The 19,812-nt window shown below is 54.3% G+C and overlaps 1 protein-coding gene across 1 annotated transcript in view; it reads right to left on the bottom strand.

The window, feature by feature from the left end:
* Positions 1-14,341, bottom strand: part of EPHB4 (EPH receptor B4) — a 44,090-nt gene extending 29,749 nt beyond the window's left edge. Inside the window, exon 1 of the mRNA XM_060684735.2 lies at positions 13,006-14,341. Within this exon, the coding sequence (XP_060540718.2) occupies positions 13,006-13,060 (55 nt within the window). The 5' untranslated portion in view covers positions 13,061-14,341. The remainder of the gene's footprint in view (positions 1-13,005) is intronic.
* Between the last annotated feature and the right edge of the window lie 5,471 nt (positions 14,342-19,812).

The raw sequence follows: 19,812 nt of genomic DNA, 5'->3' as shown, positions 1-19,812 counted from the left end.
TTGGTGCCCATCTTGAATGTCATTTGGTGCCCTTTTCAAATGCCCATTGATGCCCATCCCAAATGCCCATCAGTGCCTGTCTTGAATGCCCATTGGTGCCCTTCTTGAATGTCCTTCGGTGCCCATCCCAAATGCCCATTGATGCCTATCCAAATGCCCATTGATGTCCATCCCAAATGCCCATTGGTGCCTGTCTTGAATGCCCATTGGTGCCCATCTTGAATGTCCTTCGGTGCCCTTTTCAAATGCCCATTGATGCCCATCCAAATGCCCATTGATGTCCATCCAAATGCCCATTGATGCCCTTCTTGAATGTCCTTCGGTGCCCATCCCAAATGCCCATTGATGCCTATCCAAATGCCCATTGATGTCCATCCCAAATGCCCATCGGTGCCTGTCTTGAATGCCCATTGGTGCCCATCTTGAATGTCCTTCGGTGCCCTTTTCAAATGCGCATTGGTGCCCATCCCAAATGCCCATTGATGTCCATCCAAATGCCCATTGATGCCCTTCTTGAATGTCCTTCGGTGCCCATCCCAAATGCCCATTGATGCCTATCCAAATGCCCATTGATGTCCATCCCAAATGCCCATCGGTGCCCATCCCTGCCCAGGGTGCACATCAACAGAGGGCAAAACCTCCAGAGCGTTTCCTGGCTTCCAAAAGGCAGATTTAGGAAAGTAGCAAAACTTTTAAAAAGGATTAGCAAAAACCAGAGCTTTATCCTAATGCAAAATGTCTCTTAAAAGCACCTCCCCGTTTAACCAGGCAGTCCTTGACCTACAATAATTCATTTAGTGACCATCCCAACTTACAACGGCACTGGGAAAAAAGGGACTTCTGTCTGTTTTTCAGACTTACAACCATTACGGCATCCCCGAGGTCAAAATTCAGAGGCTTGGAAACCGGCACGTACTTATGACGGTTGCAGGGTCCCCTTTTGCGACCGTCTGACGAGCCAAGTCAACGGGGAAGCCAGATTCACATATAAAAGAGCCACTTCGCAACTGTGGCAAGGAAGGTGGTAAAACGGGGCAAAAAACTCACTTAGCAACTGTCTCGCTTAGCAGCGAAAATTTTGGCCTCAATTGTGGTCGTTAAGACGAGGATTCCTTGTACAGGCAAAGGCCCAAACATTTCCTTTTTATGCAATCGGTTGTGTTCAACCTGCGACGGAGGTGGCTGCCTTCACACCGCCCGTCCTCTCCTCTCAGGCTTGGCTCACTTTCTAGATCTCCGCATCCTCCCCGCCTTTGCGGAGAATTCCCTGAGTCAGTGAGATTGCAGAACGAAACCACAAAGACAAGGGGGAAAAAAATTGCTTGTGGGGCATTTCTTCCCTCCCCCCCCCCGACTCCCCAAACCGGGTTAATTAAAAACGCCTCCCTGTTGGGGACGATGCAAATGAGGCAGTTCAAAGCCTGATTTGCATCGAGTGTGTGTGTGTGTTTTTTTCTGGGGTGTACAGGGTTCGATTTCTGCTCGCCTTCCTGCTTGGCAAACCCTCCAGAGCAGGGGTCTCCAACCTTGGCCCCTTTAAGACTTGTGGACTTCAACTCCCAGAATTCCTCAGCCAGCTTTGCTGGCTGAGGAATTCTGGGAGTTGAAGTCCACAAGTCTTAAAGGGGCCAAGGTTGGAGACCCCTGCTCTGGAGACTTTCCTTTGCCACCCGGGGCCAGCAAGGCTTGGCACCACCCACCCAGCTGTCAATCCCAAGACAAGAGGCATCTGGGCGTTGGGGTCCAAAAGGAAGTGGGGAGGGGAGGGATCCTGCATGCCGGGTCTCCCCCTCCCCACTTCATCTGAGCAGCTGGGATGAAGAAGCTAAAATTGCTTCCTTGCCTACGAAGCCCCCCACTCTGTCGATCACAGATATATGGACATGTATGAGACACCCCCTCCCCTCTGCAGACCCCACCCCACCCCACAGCTTTGGCTGCTCCCCCTTGTCCAGGATCCTGGGAACGCAGCCGGCTGGGCCAAGGGTCAGAGGTGAGGGGAATATTTATAAAAAGCCGGACGGACGTCACTTCCCCAAACAGCGGCTGCCACCGCCCAATGGCAGGAAACCAGCTCCCACCCTGCCAGCCGAGCCCCCCCTCTCCCTTTAGCCCCCCTCCCAGCTGCCTGGGGGCTGGAGGGAGGGAGACCCTCATCTTGGCCAAGACCACCGAGGAACAGCCCCCTCCCCTAGCTTTCAGCAAAGGTGCCCCTCCCTTTTCCTGCACCTGGGACTTCTGGAGCCCCACCTCCAGCCTCCAAAAAAGGGAACCCCCCCCCTACATTTTCTAATTGGGGGCGTATTTCCTGGCAGAGGCCCCTTGCTGTGCTCCTCTTCTGACCGCCCACCTGGCCTCCCCGAGCTGGGAGAGCCTCAGAAATGAAAGGCCTACCTCGCAGGGGGGTTGTTGAGAGGGGAAGGCTACGAGGAAGCCAAAGGGCCGGCAAGATTGAGCGTGGTTGCTCCCCTCGGCAGTTGGCATGACTCTATTTGCAGGGGTGGGCAATATGGCCCCTTTACGACTGGTGGACTACAACTCCCAGAATTCTGCTGGCTGGGGAATTCTGGGCGTTGTAGTCCACGGTCGTAAAGGGGCCACACTTGCCTACCCATGGCTCCTTCCAGACTGGCATGATTTTGCTCCCCATCATCAGTTCTCCCCTGCGTGTCTCCCTCCCTCCCTTAAAGACCCCCCCCTCACCATCCCCTCCTCTAACCACCATACTCCTGGGCAATTAAAAAAACCAGGCTCCTCTGTGCCCCCCCCCAGCGAAATGAATCCTGGGATACCCTGAGAGGAGGGGTGTGCCTGCCGCAGGGAATTCTGGGTAATTACAGGGCAGCGTAAGGCTGGGGAGGAACCCCCCCCAGGCCAAAACAGGCAGACAGGATGCCAAAAGGAGGGATTCGAGAGTGGGGGGGGCTAATAGAGACCCCCCCCCACGCCTGGGTGGGAGAGTGCTCAAGCAGGAGGGCACCAGGTTGGCAATGCAACCTCCCTCCTTGAGAGGCTCAATCCTAATTTTCTCTCCATCCATTCCCCCCCTCCCCATTCAATTCGGCAGTTGCCCCCTCCCCAGTCCTCCACCATTCCTGCTCCCCACACCCATCTCCCGATGCTCATTCCTGCCCAAATCCGTCCCAGATGTGCGACCATCCAGCTCGGCAGAAACTCGGCAGCTGTTGCCAACTGGATGCTCCTTGGGCTGCTTAGGAGAAGTGGGCGAGGGGGTCCAGAGCCCCAAACCTCTGTGTCCATCCCGGGGGGGGGGTGGGAGGACAAGAAGTCCTGGAACTCCCTGGGCCCCTCCCCGAAGATTCCCCCGGCTGCCTTCCCAGCCTGCGAAGGGAGGGAAGCAGCCGCGCCCTGCGTTCGGCAATGCTGCTTAATTAAATCTTGGGCAAGGTGCCCGGCATGCTTGACTGGCACGTAATAACAGCCGTACCGTCTTACACCAGAGGCCGGGCGGGCCAACCGGGAACAGCCTTTTCCCCACCCCCCGGAAAAGAAGCCGCAGACCCTCCCTCGGCTCAGACAGGTTGAAGCCTGCCCCCCCACCACCACCACCGACTCCCGCCTGGCCTGGCAGCTCTGCCACCTTCTCCCTTATGTCCCATCCAGGAGACGTAGGTGGGCAAGGCTGAATCCAGTTTACCGGGCCCTCCGACTCGGTCTGGCTGTTGGAAACACACCCGGGATAATGAAGGGAGGGGCCCCCAGGACGGATTCACCCACCCACCCAAGGGAGGAATAACACTGCCCTGGCCAGGTGCCCAGAGAAGGGGCCACCTTCAAGGCTGGCTTAAAGCAGGGCTCTCCCACTTGGGCCACTTTTAAGACTTGTGGACTTCAACTCCCAGAATTCCCCAGCCAGACCCTCTTTCAGTGGGATGGGTAAATATTGGTGGGCTTTTTACCTGGACCCCAAGGTGCTGCTGGGAGGAATAAGACTTGTGGACTTCAACTCCCAGAATTCCCCAACCGGCCATGATGTCACTGACCCCACCCACCGGGGACCAATGGTTGGGGGGGGAGGTATCTGGGCCCCCCCGAGATCTTCCATGCTGTCTGGGGCATTCTGGGAGTTGAAGTCCACAAGTCTCTGAGTGGCCAAGCTTGGAGAGCCCTGCCTTAAAGGATGGGCGGTCCAAGAAGCCCTTAAATCTCATCAGAAAATCTCCTTTGATAGACGGGAAAGTTCCACAACAGACCTTACTGGGCCCATCTGGGGGTTATGGGGGGAGCTGACCCCCTCAGAAAGCTGGCTTGACAGATAACAAGTAGCCCTTAACTTATGACCCCAATCGAGCCCCAAATTCATGCGGTTAAACGAGAAATTGGTCAAGTGAGCCATTTTATGAGTTTTCTCGCCACCGTTCTTAAACGAGTCACCTGGTCATTAAGCGAAAACGGCTTTCCCCGTGGACTTGGCTTGTCAGAAGGTTGCAAAAGGGGGGTCACGTGAGCCCACCCCCCCCCAGGGACACGGCAACCATCAAAAATGTGAGTCGATTGTCAAGCATCCGAATGGAAATCAGGTGACTGTGGGGGAATGCTGCAACGGTCGTTAAGTGTGAAAAATGGTCCCACGTCACTTTTTTCGGTGCCGTTGTAACTTTGAACGGTCGCTAAATGGACTGTTGTAAGTGGAGAACTGCCTGAGGTCCTTGACTTATGACTCCCAATTGGGCCCAAAATTTCTGTTGCTAAGCGAGACAGTAGTTAAGCGAACATTGCCCCGTTTTGCGACCTTCCTTGCCACCGTCGTTAAGCGAATCGCTGCAGCTGTTAAGCGAGTCACACTGTCGTTAAGTGAATCTGGCTTTCCTATTGGCTTTGTTCGTCAGAAGGTCGCAAAAGCGGATCACGTGACCCCAGGGCATTGCGACCGTCATAAATACGAACCGGTCGCCAAACATCCGAATTTTGATCACATGACCATGGGGAAGCTGCGAGAGCCGCTAAGTGTGAAAAATGGCCGTAAGTGGCTTGTTTTCCTAACTTTGAACCAAATGGCTGTAAGTCGAGGACTTCGTATAACAATCAGCACCCTGAATGGCACCTGAGACCGTCTCATACCCAGCGCAGGGGGGCACCCATTAACTAGGCCAACTTTCAAAGGGTCTTCAAGGTCAGTCCCAAGCAGAAGGCATTGCAGTAGCCCAGAGGCGAGGGGAGTAAAGCAGGAGTAACTGTGGGCTCCTGGCCCAGGAAGGGTCTCACTTGATGATCCAGGAAAGTCCGGAGGAGGCCCTCTGGGCTGCAGCTGCCCACCTGCTCTTGGTGAACAGGGGCTTCAGCTCCAGGAGAACCTCAACCTGTGGACCAGCTCAGTCCAGGAAGGTCCCACTCCTAATAACGGAGGATATCCGTAGCTCAGGATTGACCTTGGGGGTCTCTGAGCTTGGTGAGTTTCTTGCAGACGTTTCATGACCCAACTAGGGAGTGACATCAGTGCTAGGAGGAGGTGGGCTTTGTGGAGAGAAGGAGGAGAAGAGGAGGACTGTGGGGTCCTTGGTGCCCTCTGAGCTGGGTGGTTTCCTTGCAGACATTTCATGACCCAACTAGGTAATGTCATCAGGGCTAGAAGGAAGGAGGATTTGCATCTTCTAGCACTGATGACATTACCTAGTTGGGTCATAAAACGTCTACAAGGAAACCACGCAGCTCAGAGAGCACCAAGGACCCCATAGGTCCTACTCCCTTCATGGAAAATCCATGTTACTGAAGGTAGCTGAGATGCAGCCACATGACCATGTGAAGGTTGGTTTCCAGGATGTTCTTCCTTATCTAGAGACTCCAAGAGTCTTCAGACTGTGGGACAAGATCTCAAGAACATCTCTTGATCCATCTAGGATCAACTATGCAACTATCAGCAATCTGGGATTCCTAAACCCAAGGTCACAGAGGATGACCTCCCCCGGTGGCTTCTTACAGATGTTAAGTTAGGAGGCCAGGATGTCAGCCCTGTGTCACCCCACAATCAGGAGGAAAGGGAAGAACCGGGGCACCCCATATTCTCCACTCCTAAATACCAGAAGGATGCCACCATCAAGGACGTCAAAAGCTGCTGGAAGATCAAAGGAACAAGGATGAGCTCATCATCCCCATCCTGACTCCATCGGAGGTCATCAAAAAATGGAATCAGTGGTGTCTCCATAATACGTCCACCTCCATCCTGACTCTACCAGGGGTCATAGAACAGACTGCATAGGATCATAGGGCTGGAAGAGAGCTATCCAGGCAGAGGGTTGGACTAGAAGACCTCCAGGGTCCCTTCCAACTCTATTCTGAGCAAAATGGAAATCTTGGCTCCGCCAAGGGGAGCCAAGGCCCCTTCTCTGAATCCCACCCTCTCCCAGCAAGGGGAGCTGGAGGCAGCTCAGCCTTCGGGACCCCCCCCCCCCGATCGCAGAGCTCCGGCATCCATACCGAAGCTGGACGATGTGGGAATGTGGGGTGTGCCCCCAAAGCTGGAGAGGAGAGGAGAGGACAAGAGCCGTCGGACAGCCCTGGGCGGGGATGAAGTCACTACCAGCGCCCAGAGCTGGTGATTTCCTGCCTCTCAAAGAGCGATGGTCTCGGGGTCATCCAGCGAAAGCCCTTGGAGTCCGGCCAGCGCGGAGAAGGGAAGGCCGGAGACAGGGATCATTTCCCGAAACTGTGGTTGGCTTTTGCTTTTTGGACTCACACACACACACACACAGACACAAAACAATCTGGAGAGCTGGGTTCACCCATCCGGTTAAAACCCTCTCCGGGTTTAACAGATCGTGCTGTTGTGTTGTGGCAGGCCATGGTTTATTTAGGGTGTCCGTGGAGTACAGAGCCTGGCTAAACCATCCCTGGTTTAAAGATGGATTAATTCAAAGGAGCAGGGGCGAAATGCATCTCTAACCATTAGGCACAGCTATTAAAGCAGCAGTGTCCACGCTTGCCAACTTTAAACCCACGGAAGAGACGTTGCCTTCGGAAGTTGTGGGAGCTTCATCCCTGGAAGCTTTCAAGAGGAGCCCGGACTGGCGTCTGTCAGAAACGGTGTAGGGTCTCCTGCTTGGGCGGAGGGTTGGACTAGATGACCTACAAGGTCCCTTCCGACTTTGTTATTCCAATTCTACGGACTTCAGCTCCTAAAATTCCCTAGCCAGCAAGGATTTGCCAGAATTTAGCACGGATCGGACAAGAACAAATGTGGCTAGACCAACTTCATCCCATTTTTTTTTTTTTTTGGATAGGGTAACTTTCTTAACAGACGGTGGGAATGCGGGTGACGTAATATATCTTGACTTCAGCAAAGTGGGAAAAAAAAGAAGAGCTGGCTGGGGAATTCTGGGAGTTGAAGTCCACAAGTCTTAAAAGTTATAAGGTTGGAGACCCCTGTCTTATAATCTTCACAAATTTTACTTGTAATTGTCGAGGGACAAGGATGGCGTGAATCACAGACTTTGTTCTGGGGGGGGCGCTACAAGCACCCCGGCCTCTTGCCCCCAGATGTTTGGGGCACCTGCTGCAGAGTTCCCACCCAGAGCTCATCTTTGGGCTGGGGGCTCCCCTGTAGGAGAGACCCTCCCCTTCTTGTGAGCCTGCCTGCCTGCTGATTCTGCCCCTTTCAGGCTGTCTGGGGAATTCTGGGAGTTGAAGTCCATAGGGCTCAAAATTGCCAAGGTTGGACCCCACCCCTAATAAACAAAGCCTTCCCACTAAGGGGGGGGGGTTGTGTCTCTCTAAAATCCCTGGGACCCTCTACAGAAGCCAATACTGGATTTTGAAAAAGCAGGAGGAACACTGATTCCTTTAATCGTTGAGTCTTGGAGAAGACCCCCCCGAGGACCCCCGAGGACAGCCAAGAAAAGCCACCGACGAGTCATCGAACCGACCAACTCAAAAGTTCTCCCTGGAGGCTCCATTTATTCTCCTTCGGACACACAATGCAAACCCCAAACCTAACTCAGCTGCAGATCTTCCCTGCTGGCTTCCGACAGACCGTGCCGGATTCGCTTAATGACGCTTAACAATGTGGGTACCGTTGGCAGTCCTGAAGGACCAGGCTGAGGGGCTCAGGTCTTCTGGAGAAAGTCCATTTGCAGGGTTGCTGACCTGATGCCGAATTGATGGCAGGTTGTCCTCGATTCGCATGGATTCGTTTAACGACCATTTGAAGTCGGGACGGCCCTGAAAGCAGTCAACTATGACCAGTCCTCGCACTTACAACCACCGACACGGGATCCAAATCTGGACATGTGAATTGACGAGGGTTGCGGGGTCGCGTGATTGCCACTTGCGTCCTTCCGACAAGCGGAGCCAATGGAGGGAGCAGGACTCGCTTAATGACTGCAGTGATTTGCAGCCACCGTTGCAAAAAAGGTGGCAAATTTGGATGCAATTCACTTAACCACCGACTCGCTTAGCCACAAGTAATTCTGGTCACAATTGTGCAAGTCGTAAGTTGAGGACTGCCTGTCTCAAACAATCAACCTCTCCAACTCAAGAAGACCCCTGAAGAGGAATCCCCCACACCAATGCTTGTTCCCGTGTCTGGGAACTGGTCTCGGCGCCGGTCCTGGGTTCGATTTACAAGGACGGAACCCCCCTTTCCTTTTCCCAGCTGCAAAGAAGATTCAACTGGTGTTCTGACACCCCCCCCCCAACTTTGCTTCCCAGCTTGGAGACCCCCCCTTTCCAGGGCAGATAGGAGCACTGCCCACTGCCAAAGCTGTCCACCTCTCCCAACCTTTGCAAGGCCTGCGAAGGCAGCCATGCGAAGCGAGGAGGCACAAAGGGGGTGGGGGGTTGCAGTGGGGAGGGGGATTCTGTCTTTGATAGAGCATGGCTGCTCCGCCCCCCCCCCCCAAGGAGCAGAGGGATTACCTGCCTGCTCAGATGCGAAATCCACCGGCTGCCTTTTGAAGCTTCTGCCTTCAAAGCCCCCTCCTCTGCGGTTCTCGGCTGTTCGCAAGACCCCTGGAAGCTCACGGGGTCTTCAGCGGGCCCAGGACCCTCTGAGATAACCCATGCACTTGGGTCCATGGGAACCCATCATCCCCAGCCCCACAGGAATGCCATTCCGGGCACATTTGGATTAGCCCAACCAAGGGGGAGCGGAGGTCGCCTTTCGCCAACAATCGCAATGGGGACCGAAATGTCTGTGTTAAGCCATGTGGTTGTTGAGTCACAACCCAATTTTGTGACCTTTACGGCACGGTCGTTAAACGAATCCAGCTTCCCCCCCACTGACTTTGCTTGTTGGAAGACTCCCTGGGAAGGTGTAGATAGCAATGACCCCGCGACCCCTGGAGGTCGCAACTGATGTCATACCTGCCAGTTGGATGGGGGAATTGGATCCCGCCACTGCGGGGAGACTGCGATGGTCATAACTGTGAGAACTGGCCGTGACTCGCTTCCTTCAAGCACCGCTATGAGTCTGAACGGTCGTTAAACAAAGGCAGGGATGCTGCAATGGTTGTAAGTGCAAGGACCAGTCGTAACTTTCAACCGTCATTAAATGAATGGCCGTAAGTTGAGGACGACCTGTAGGCCAGTCTAATAAAGAACGAATCAAGGGACTGGGGAATCCCAGTAGCTGAACTGGTGTGTAGGTGTCTGAAGAGACACTTGGTGGGAGGATGGGCACCAGAAAGAAAGGGGAGGGAGTCTCTGTGGGTGCTTCAAGCACGGCTAGTCCTCGGCTTATGACGGTAATGGAGCCCCACATTTCCATTGCAAAGCAAGACAGTCATTAAGTGAGTTTTGTCTCATTTTATCGCCTTCCTTGGCACCGTTGTTAAGTGAATCACTGCAGACGTTAAGTGAGTCACACGGTTGTTAAGCGAATCTGGCTCCCCCCATGGACTTTGCTTGTCAGAAGGTCTCTAACTCTAAAGGGGATCGCGTGACCCCGGGACCCTGCGACCGTCATAAATGTGAGTCTGAATTTTGATCAGGTGACCGTGGGGCTCCTGCAACGGTCGTAAGTACGAAAAAAACGATCAAAAGTTCACTTTTTTTCACTTTGAACCCGTCAGTAAAAGAATCTTCGTAAGTCGAGGACCACCTCTACAGACCCTGGTCCTCCACGACCAATATGGGAACCGTGGTTTGTTCGCACGGCCTCCCCAGGACGAATCCTGAACAATGGTCCACACAACATTTGAGGGCCCAGGATGATGGGACAGGAGGTCCTCTGGCCAAAGACCAGCAGGGAATCACCTCCCCCACCCACCACGATGATGCAGGATTAAGCCCCCTCCCCCACGCCCCAACCTCCGCACAAGCCACAGGCCGCGATCCCATCATCCCCAGCCCAAAGCCCTGACCTCAACACCACAACCGCACTAGAGGTCGGCAACTAGACGCCCACGCCCACACCAGGGGCTGCAATCTGCCCACTGGAGATCTGGTAGCCAAAGGAAAGGGCAGATCAAATGGAAGCAGGTGGGGGACCCTCCAGGATCTGGCAGCCAGGGGGTCTTTGCAGGGTGGGGTGGGGGGGCTTGGCAATCTGGCAAGGAGGGGGTCCCGGAGCACTGCCCCCCCATCTCAGACAGGAGGGCAAAAGTTCTCCCCATGCAACCTTTTTTTACAAGGAAACAATCTGGACACTGGAATGGGGAAGGGGCTTCTCAATACACCCCCCCATGTGTGCCTGGATGTGGTCTCCAGCAGCCCTTTGCAGCTTTGGGGGAGACGTGACCCCCCCACCCAAGGAGGAGTTTAAGATGGAAGAATGGATGTAGAATGGATGGGGGGGGGAAGCCCTCGCGGAGGAAGGAAGTTTACAATTGGCAACTCAGGGCCACCTTGGGCTATAAAGGGGGGACCTCTAGCCCCAGATGGGAGGGGGCGTGGGGAAGGGTCTCTCTGCCCCCCCCACTTTCCTTGGGTTTCTGTCTGGGATGGAGATGAAAAGGAAGAGCCGTTTTTTTCTCAAATCTTTCTCTTAATCCTCTTTCAATGAGATTCTCCTGCAGGCGCCACCTGGGACAGTTGGGGGAAAGGGAGGAAGAGGGAAGAGAGAGAGAAGGAGGGAGGGAGGGAGGGAGGGAGAGAAGGAAGGAAGATATAGAAAAGGGAGGGAGGGAGGAAGATGTAGAAAAGGGAGGAAGAGAGGGAGGCAGGAAAAAAGGAAGATATAGAAAAGGGAGGAAGGGAGAAAGATATATAAAAGGGAAGGAAGGAAGATATGAAAAGGGGAAGGAAGGAAGGAAGATATAGAAAAGGGAGGAAGAGGGAGGGAGGCAGGAAAAAAGGAAGATATAGGGAAGGGAGGAAGAAAGGAAGAATGATATAGAAAAGGGAGGGAAAGAAGGAAGGAATAGAAAAGGAGGGAGGGAGGGAGGGACAGAGGAAGGAAGGAAGATATAAAAAAGGGAAAGAAGGAAGGAAGATATAGAAAAGGGAGGGAGGGAGGAAGAGAAGGAAGGAAGATGTAGAAAAGGGAGGAAGAGAGAGGGAGGCAGAAAAAAGGAAGATAGAAAAGGGAGGAAGGGAGAAAGATATATAAAAGGGAAGGAAGGAAGATATGAAAAGGGGAAGGAAGGAAGGAAGATATAGAAAAGGGAGGGAGGGAGGAAGATGTAGAAAAGGGAGGAAGAGGGAGGGAGGCAGGAAAAAAGGAAGATATAGAAAAGGGAGGAAGGGAGAAAGATTTTAAAAAGGGAGGGAAAGAAGGAAGGAATAGAAAAGGAGGGAGGGAGGGACAGAGGGAGGAAGGAAGGAAGGAAAAGTGGAGTGCCAGGTGAAAAGGGGGAGAACGCAGAGGACTCCTCCCATCAGAGCAAAGGCAGTTGGGAGTCCAAAAATGTAGGGCTTCCCCAAGGCCACAGGCCTCTGTGTGTGTTTGTGTTGGCATGAAGTGCTTTATCGGGGGACGATGGGCTTTGTTGTTGCTGGTTGCTAGTTTGAAGGAGGCCAGCAGAATCCAGAGCTCCTTTTTGGCAGAAAAAGCCAAAATCCCACGGACCAAACAGGGCTTTAAAAAGGGCCCAGCAGATCTCTTGGCACGAAGGGATCTTTGCCTGCACCCCCCCTCTCTCTGTCACCCCCCCTAGCCCACCAGCTGTTTCCAAGGGACCCCAACCTCCAGCCTCCTTTGCACTTCCCCCACCCCTCCGCAAGGGAGAGCCACAGGTGGGCTTCTAGGCCCCCAACTCTTCTCTTCTTCTGGACTCACAGGGGCCCCTGCCTTCTGTCCCAGAGGACCAGGGCCCATCATCCACAACCTAGGGCAATGCTCTACAACGCTCCCCTTGCTCAGGAGGCCCTTGCAGAGCAAGATTTTAGAAGGAAGCCTCATTTTAAACAAGGGAGAGGAGGGAAAATTCACGGGTGGGAGAGTTTGTGTGTGTGTGTGTAGAAAAAGAACAGAGAGCTATTGGAGAAGTGGGGGGGAGGAGGGGGACCCTGACAGGGAGGGATGGGGAGATGAAAGCCTTATTGCAAATCGTTGCCCTTTTGCTGTGGGGGGTGGGGGGGCACACACAGATCCCGGTTGATATCAGAAAAAGGGGCATCGATTGTGCTTCATTAGAGGGATCTATAAACGCTTTGAAGGGGCTGCTTTAAAAATAGAGCAGGTGGGGAGGGGGCAAAGGTGGGGAAGGGGATGGATGGGTGTGGGAAGGGGGGGAGAGAGGATGCAAGGTGTCCTCTGCAGGGCTGGGGGTCTGCCAAACTCCAGAAACCCCCCCCCCCCGCTTTTTGGGGAAAGAGGATTCAGAAAACTGGGGAGGGTCCTTGCTATTTCTCTCCTGGGAGGCCGGGAATTGTAAACTCCTATCCCCCCCCCTACAAACACACAAATCCATCAGGAAACTCCCAGCTCCCCCCCCCCCGCAAGATACAAGAATCTGGGGGCACATTCCACGCTCATGTCTGTGTCTGTGGAGGGTGTGGGGGGGCGCGTGGAAAAAGTTGCACAAAACTTTCTGCGAAGAAACTCCCTTGTCCTCTCCCTCCCCCCATCGCGGACCCCTTTGTGGGGAAGGGGAAAAAAAAAACCCTTACCTTCCACCGCCAGCACCAGACAAATCCGGACCCAGAGGGGCCAGCAGGACTTCATCGCCCCGGCGACCCGCAAAACTTCATGCAGGGAACAAACCAGGATCAGCGGAAGTCAAAAAAAGAAAAAGAATCCCAGATAATCCAAGTTTTGGCGGAGACAAAAAAAGAAAAAAAAAGAAAGAAAGCAGGCAGGGAAATCCTCCGAGCCCGATCGAGATCGGGAAAAATCCATCCAGGATCTTCCACGGCCAGAAGAGATTTTTTTTTGTCCTTTTTCCTGTTTTACGCTGGACAAATTGGGGAGGGGGAGGCGGAGACCCCCGCCCCAGCGGAGGCTTTCAGGTGGGAACGGCGCCCCCAGCCCCGCCGCTCAGACGCGCCTCTTTCCCTGTCCCGGATGAGTTTCGGCGGGGGAGGACTTCGGGGAGACCCCTCCCCCGCTCCGCCTGCGACCCCCGGGACCGGCCCGCTCCGGACGGGGGGTCGGGGGTCGCGCTTTTTCTCCGGGGCGAAGAAGGAGTCCACCCCCCCAAGCAGGAAAAAGGGGAGGCGGTGGGGTGTTGGGACCCCCGTCCCGGCCAAGTTTCCCTGGTGGGGGGAGCGGGCGATCCGAGGAGCGCGATCCCCCGTCCCGGCCCGAGACAAAGAATCCCGTGTCTGCGATCCGGCCGTTTCTCGCAAACCTGAAAGTCCGGAATGGCAGCGCTGCGAGCGGCGTCGGACAAAGGCGGCTCTCGGCGGCGGAGTCTGGCGGAGTTGGGCCACTGCCAGCCTCCCCCACCCCCGGGGGAAAGGATGGGGGAAGTGGGGCGCCCCCCAAGTGGATCCGGATGAGGGTTTTTTTTAGGGCGCCGGAGGGTCGCTGCCAGGAGCCCCTTCCCCACCTTGGCTACCCTGGCTCGGCCTCGCCTCCCCGAAACTTTTCCCTCCCCTGGCAAAGAGGGGGAGGGGAGGGGAGGGGAAAGCAGCGCCCCACCTCCAGCCCCCACCGAGCGGACGGACCCTCCTCCCACCGAGCGCAGGAGGGGCGGCCCCCAAAACCTTCCCCGCGCGCTCTTTTCCCGGCCCGGATCTGGGGGTCGTTTCTGAAGCCTGAAAAGCCCCCCACCCGTCCAGAGAGAAGTTGCGGGATTGGGAAAACCTCAGTTTCCACTCCAAAGGAGGGAGGGGGCTTCTGTTTGCCCCCCCAAAGTGCTCCCCCCTTTCTTAGCATTGCAGGCGATGGAGCCCCCCCAAGCCAAGAAGGGGTCTTGTTTGTGACCCACAAACTTAGAAGGATTCATTCACCAGCATTTAAGAAGCCCCCCCCCGCCCACCGAGAGGAAGGGGCCCAAACCCCGAAAGCATCAAGGGCGCCCCCTGGCTGGCCGAAGGGCTCAGCTACTCCCTACATTCTCCAGAGAAAGCCCCCGTATCTACTACGCGGTGGGGGCAGGAGCTCGGGGTCCCGATTGCGGGGGGTGGGCTGGGGGGGGGAGGGTCCCGTCTCGGCCACCCCAAGACTTGGCGAAGCCGGCGGTGTTTCGAGCGGGGGGGTAGGGCTGAAGCCAAAAGGGAGAATCCTCGTGGCGGAGGACTCGCTGGCCGAGACACGCGTGGAACACGCGGGAAACAATCCAGGGCTGAGAGAACGTGGGAACGCGCCAGACGCCGACACGCAAAGAGGATGGAGAGCCGGAGGGACTTCTTTTGAACGCCTGGATGCAGATTCCAGGCATTGAGAGTTGAAGGGGGGCATTCTCCCAGTCTTTGCCGGAATCCGACAGAGTTCCCGGGATCCTGTAACACGTTCACACGCATTTTGTTCGTCGATCGGGAAGGCGGGGGGGTGCGGGGAATGGCAGGAAACTACAAACTGGTGGTGAAAGCGGGACAGAAGCGAATCCCGCTGACCCTATCTCTTGGGGTGGGGTGGGGAAAACATGATTTCATTCTGACGTTACGGGAGTGCCCACGGAGGACTCGCAACCAGCCTTCCGGGCGTGGGAAGGGGCTTCCAAGCCATCTGGCAGAGCGATGGACCCATGGCTGGGAGGAGGGGCAGGAGACCGTGGGGAGCTTGGGGAAAAACAGGCGAGAGGAGAAACGCTGCGTTCCCACGACACGCTGAACCCGCGAGCCGGACTAAGAAAGCGTGCACGTGTCCCGAAAGCGCACGGCGGGGTTGGAAGGCTGATGTCCAGCCGGGGTCGGAGCAAGCTGGCCGTGGCTAGTGGCGGGAGGGTTGGCCGTGAGAATCCGGCCTCGGGTAGGATGGGGGTGGCAGGGCAGCGTTGACCTGGGCGAGGCTGAGCTCCCGCGGCTTCCTGCCTGGCTCCGGCCGTCCTGATGAAGCCGCCCGGCCCTTTCCGCGCCAGGAGCGGGGGCCGGAAAGCCGCCCGGGTGGGGAGGGGGCCCGGAGCTGTCTCTGCTGGCAGAAGCCGGGCTCAGCGGTAGAGCGAGAGGACAGGAGACCCGCGGAACTTCCTGCCACTGGAGGTGGGGTGGGAGCAGGGCAAAAGTTTCCCTCTGCAGTTTTTGAGACCCCAAACGCTGGCAGCAGACGGGGCCATATACTGAGGCCAACCAGTCGTTCCTGTAAAAAAAAAGTGACTTGTCTGGGCATACCTGGGTCTCAGATTCAAATTCAATGTTTTTAAATTTTATATATGTGTTTGTTTTATTTTTGGGCTGTGCACCGCCCTGAGTCCTTAGGGAGAAGGGCGGTATAAAAATTAGATTAAATAAAGAAATAAAGAAATAAACCCAGATTACTCTCTGCCTATCGCAGCAGCTGCGTGTGAGAGTGCCCACGATATGCCCTCCCAATGTGCCTGCTGACTGGGGTTGCCTTGATGCCCTCTCCTTCGGACCCTCCTGGAAAAGGCCCCAAACAGGCACCGGTGGGAGGGGGGGGGGCGAGAAATCAGAAGTTCACACCTGGCAGGAAGAAAGATGCCTTCCCCTGCTGAATTTCGGCCCAGCTATAATCTTGCTCAGCTGGGCAAGATTAGAGGAGTGGAAAACAGTTGGGAGGGGGCTTATCTAGTCTGATTAGAAGTAACATGGCTGGGAGCACAGCCCTCCCTTGGCTTAGGCATAGGACTTGAACCCAAGACCGGAATCTTAGTCCCTAATGGGCTCAGCCAATCAAAATAAAAACAATTCGGCCCATTTAAAACTGGTCATTTATTATTAATTTAGCTTATGTTGCCTACACAGGTCATGCAATCACTGTTACACAGCACTTGTAAAATATTAAACATACAAAGACAAATAAGTTTCTCTGTGTGAGTGTGTGTATATGCAAGTCGAGGTGTATACATCTGTGTGTGTGTATCATCATCATCATCATTTAATGACCCTGTAATCCAGGGGGGAAATCCAAAATTTTTCTTTACCGGTTCTGTGGGCGTGGCAGGGGAAGGATATTGCAAAATCCCCATTCCCTCCCCACTCTGGGGCCAGCCAGAGGTGGTTATTTGCCGCTTCTCTGAAACTACTCAAAATTTCCGCTACCGGTTCTCCAGAACCTGTTAGAACCTGCTGGATTTCACCCCTGCCGTAACCCCTTGCGGGATGGAGTCTGGCCAACTGAATGGGACTAGCAGAGTGTTTTTTAATGGCCGGATGCCTTTCCTGTCGCCAATGCTGAGTTTTGTTCAGCAGATATATTCTCATTGTGCCCAGAAAGAGAAATATCTGCCTCTACCTAGGATTGAACTCACAGCTTCCTGATATATACATATACATATACATATACATATACATATATATATATATATATGTACTTTTTCTTTTTCGTAGGCTTTTATGTGCATATTCTTTCTAAATTTGTTAAATTTATGTTGCTAAGTGAGACATTTGTTACATTTATGTTGCTAAGCGAGACATTTTGGGGGGGGAGCAGGCCCGCTGACAAACCCACATCTCTAGGGTCTTTGGGAAAACCAACAGAGTGGGAGGGGCTAATCATCCCTCTAGGGCAGGGGTCTCCAAACTTGGTCACTTAAAGACTTGTGGACTTCAACTCCCAGAATTTCCCAGCCAGCTCTTTCTTTTTTTAAACTGAAGTCAAGATATATTATGTCCACCGCATTCCCACCGTCTATTAAGAAAGTTACTGGAAGTTGAAATCAAACAGGGTGTTAACTGAATTAAATAAATTCTGGAAAGGCATCAGAATTTATGTCAGGCCTGACTAAACTCTGCACGAGCTCAGAAACCCTCCTTTCTCCTGACAGTCATTTTGCTTTCTTCCTTTCTCCGTTAATTTATGCGTATGAAACCCCTGGCGTCTTTGCCTTCACCTCTTCCAGAATCCACTGGAAAAAAATATCCGGACACACATGATGGAAAGTCTCCGGGCCGGGAACTTGTGTGCCCCATAGCCAGATCGGGGTTATCTCTCTGGCCAGCTGCAGACGCTCGCCTCCCCCCCCCCTTGGAGGTCAAGCATGGGGCAGGAAACAGAAGGGACTTGTTTGGGCTGGAAGCCTCGGTCACAAGCTGTGGGGCTGGGATTCAGTCCAGGGGGTGACCCACGGCGTCATTGTAAAGGGCAGTGTTGATTTGCTGTGGAATCAGGGGGAAGAGACTTGGGGGGGGTCTTTCCCTAGAGAAGGATGTCCGATCTTGCAGCTTTAAGTCCTGTGGACTTCGACTCCCAGAATTCCCCAGCCGGCATCGCCGGCTGGGGAATTCTGGGAATCAAAGTCCACAGGACTTAAAAGTTGTTAAGATTAGACACCCCAACACACTGGAGCCAAATTTTCAAAGTAAAGTCAGTCTTGAAAGATTGCTGTGAAATTTAAGCGTGTCTCTGAGCATGTACAGAGTGCCCTTGTCCTTCCCAACTGCAACAGCATCCTAAGAAGACCTAGAAGGACTTCAAAGCAGGCAAGCGGTTATCTGGACAACTGTCCAGAGTGCTTGAGCAGGGGGCTGGACTAGATGATCTCCAAGGTCCCTTCTATTCTATTCCGTTCCAATTCTGTGAAAGGAGGGGGGTCACCCTGGTGGGGTTCTAAGGGTCACTTAAACAGCAGGAATGTCATGTGACCTGGTTGTGGGAGTCCTCGAGTGACAACCATTCATTTAGTGACCGCACCACATTAAAATAGCGTGGAAAAAAGTGCCTCACACTTATGACCGCTTGCTGCAGCATCCAGAGATCAAAATTCGGGTGCTTGGCAGCCAGCATGCACTTATGACGGTTGCCGCATCCCGGAGTCACATGTTCGCCATTTGAGACTTTCCCAGCCCGCTTCTGATGAGCAAAGTCGATGGGGGAATTTGCTTAACGACCATGTGATTCATTTAATAACCACAGAGATTTGTTGAACACCCCATGGCTGAAAGAGGTCCTAGAATTGGGCACGACTCCCTTAACAACTTGCTTAGCAATGGAAATGCTGCTCTCAATTCTGGTCGTAAGTCGAGGACTATCCTAGTAATCCTCGATTTATGACAGTTCATTTAGTGACCGTTCAAAGTTACAACGGTGCTGAAAAAAGTGACTTACGAACATTTTTCAACTTACGACCGTTGCAGCATCCCCAGGGGTCACGGGGTCAAAATTCGGATGCTTGCCAAATGACTCGTATTTATGGGGGTCAGAAGGTCAAGGAGGGAGCCAGATTCACTTAGTGACCGTGTGACTCATTTAACAACCGCAGCAATTCGGGTAACCAACGTGACGAGAACAAAGTCGTAAAATGGGGCCGAACTCACGTCACACAAATGCCTCACTTAGCAATGTAAATTTGGGGCTCCATTGTGGTCGTAAGTCGAGGACTACCAGTAGGAGGTGCTTTGCCCGCCCAGTCCTGTTCCTCAGCCCTCTGGGAAAATTTTCCCTGCACTTGGTTTCTGTGCAGGTTGCAAGGCCTGGGGGGCAGAGGGGGCACGATGAGGGACCTGCCCCACGGAGGGCAGCACCCAGTGGGCGCCTGGCGGGCCTCGACTCTCTGCTCAGCCTCTTCACTGAAGGAAGAGCAGCCGGGAAGGGGGTGCAGCCCCCTTCAAATTGATTCCAGACCCAGAGTGCTGGGGGAGGGAGGCGTGGAGGGGGGGACGGAGGGAGAAACGGGGGTCCCCAGCTGTCTAATTGGCGGGCTCCGTACAAACCAACCTGTTTTGAATTAGGCTGAGCCCCTCCCCCTCCCTTCCAACACCCCAATAAATGACTCGCCTGCAGCCGGATTTTTTTGGGGTGGGGGCAGATGGGATGAGATACAGAGAAATGGGAGGGGAGGAACTGGATCCAGGACACAGGGAGGGGTTGGGGGAGGGCTTGCCCGAAACGTCTGCCCAGATGTTCCTCATCTGTCAGCCATCTCTGCATGTTTGAAATATCTCCATTTATCTTTGCTCTGCAGCGATATTTAGAGTCCCCCCCCACCCATGGATTTGGGGAAAGAGGGAGAAAGGAAGGAAGGGAGGGAGGGAGAGAGGGAGGGGGCCGTGAAGGCGTCAACGAGGACCCCCGCCAGCTCCCTTTAGGGGTGGAGAGGAGAGGGCTGTCTGAGCTAGACAGTGGGATGCAACGCAGATCCTGCCCCCCCTCCTCCTTTACTCCCTCTATCTCTACCCCCTTCCCCAGTGTCCAGGTGCATTGCACTCCAAGCCCCATTATCCCCTGCCCACAAGGCCCGCGTGGTCATCCTTTCTCCGAATGGACGACCTCGTTGGACCCCTGCGCCCCCTTCCCTCTGCGCGGGTCTTTCCCCAAACTTGGGAAATCTTTTGTTCCTCGCTTTTCGTGGCCCGGGGGGGGGGGAGCGGGGGAAGGGATTCCTCAACCCGGGAAATCCCACCAGTAGAGCCGCC

Source organism: Pantherophis guttatus, chromosome 4, assembly GCF_059756535.1.
Source record: "Pantherophis guttatus breed Tessera chromosome 4, ASM5975653v1, whole genome shotgun sequence".
NCBI lineage: Eukaryota > Metazoa > Chordata > Lepidosauria > Squamata > Colubridae > Pantherophis > Pantherophis guttatus.
Note: the sequence above shows the minus strand (reverse complement) of the source record. Positions and strands in the feature narration are given on the sequence as shown.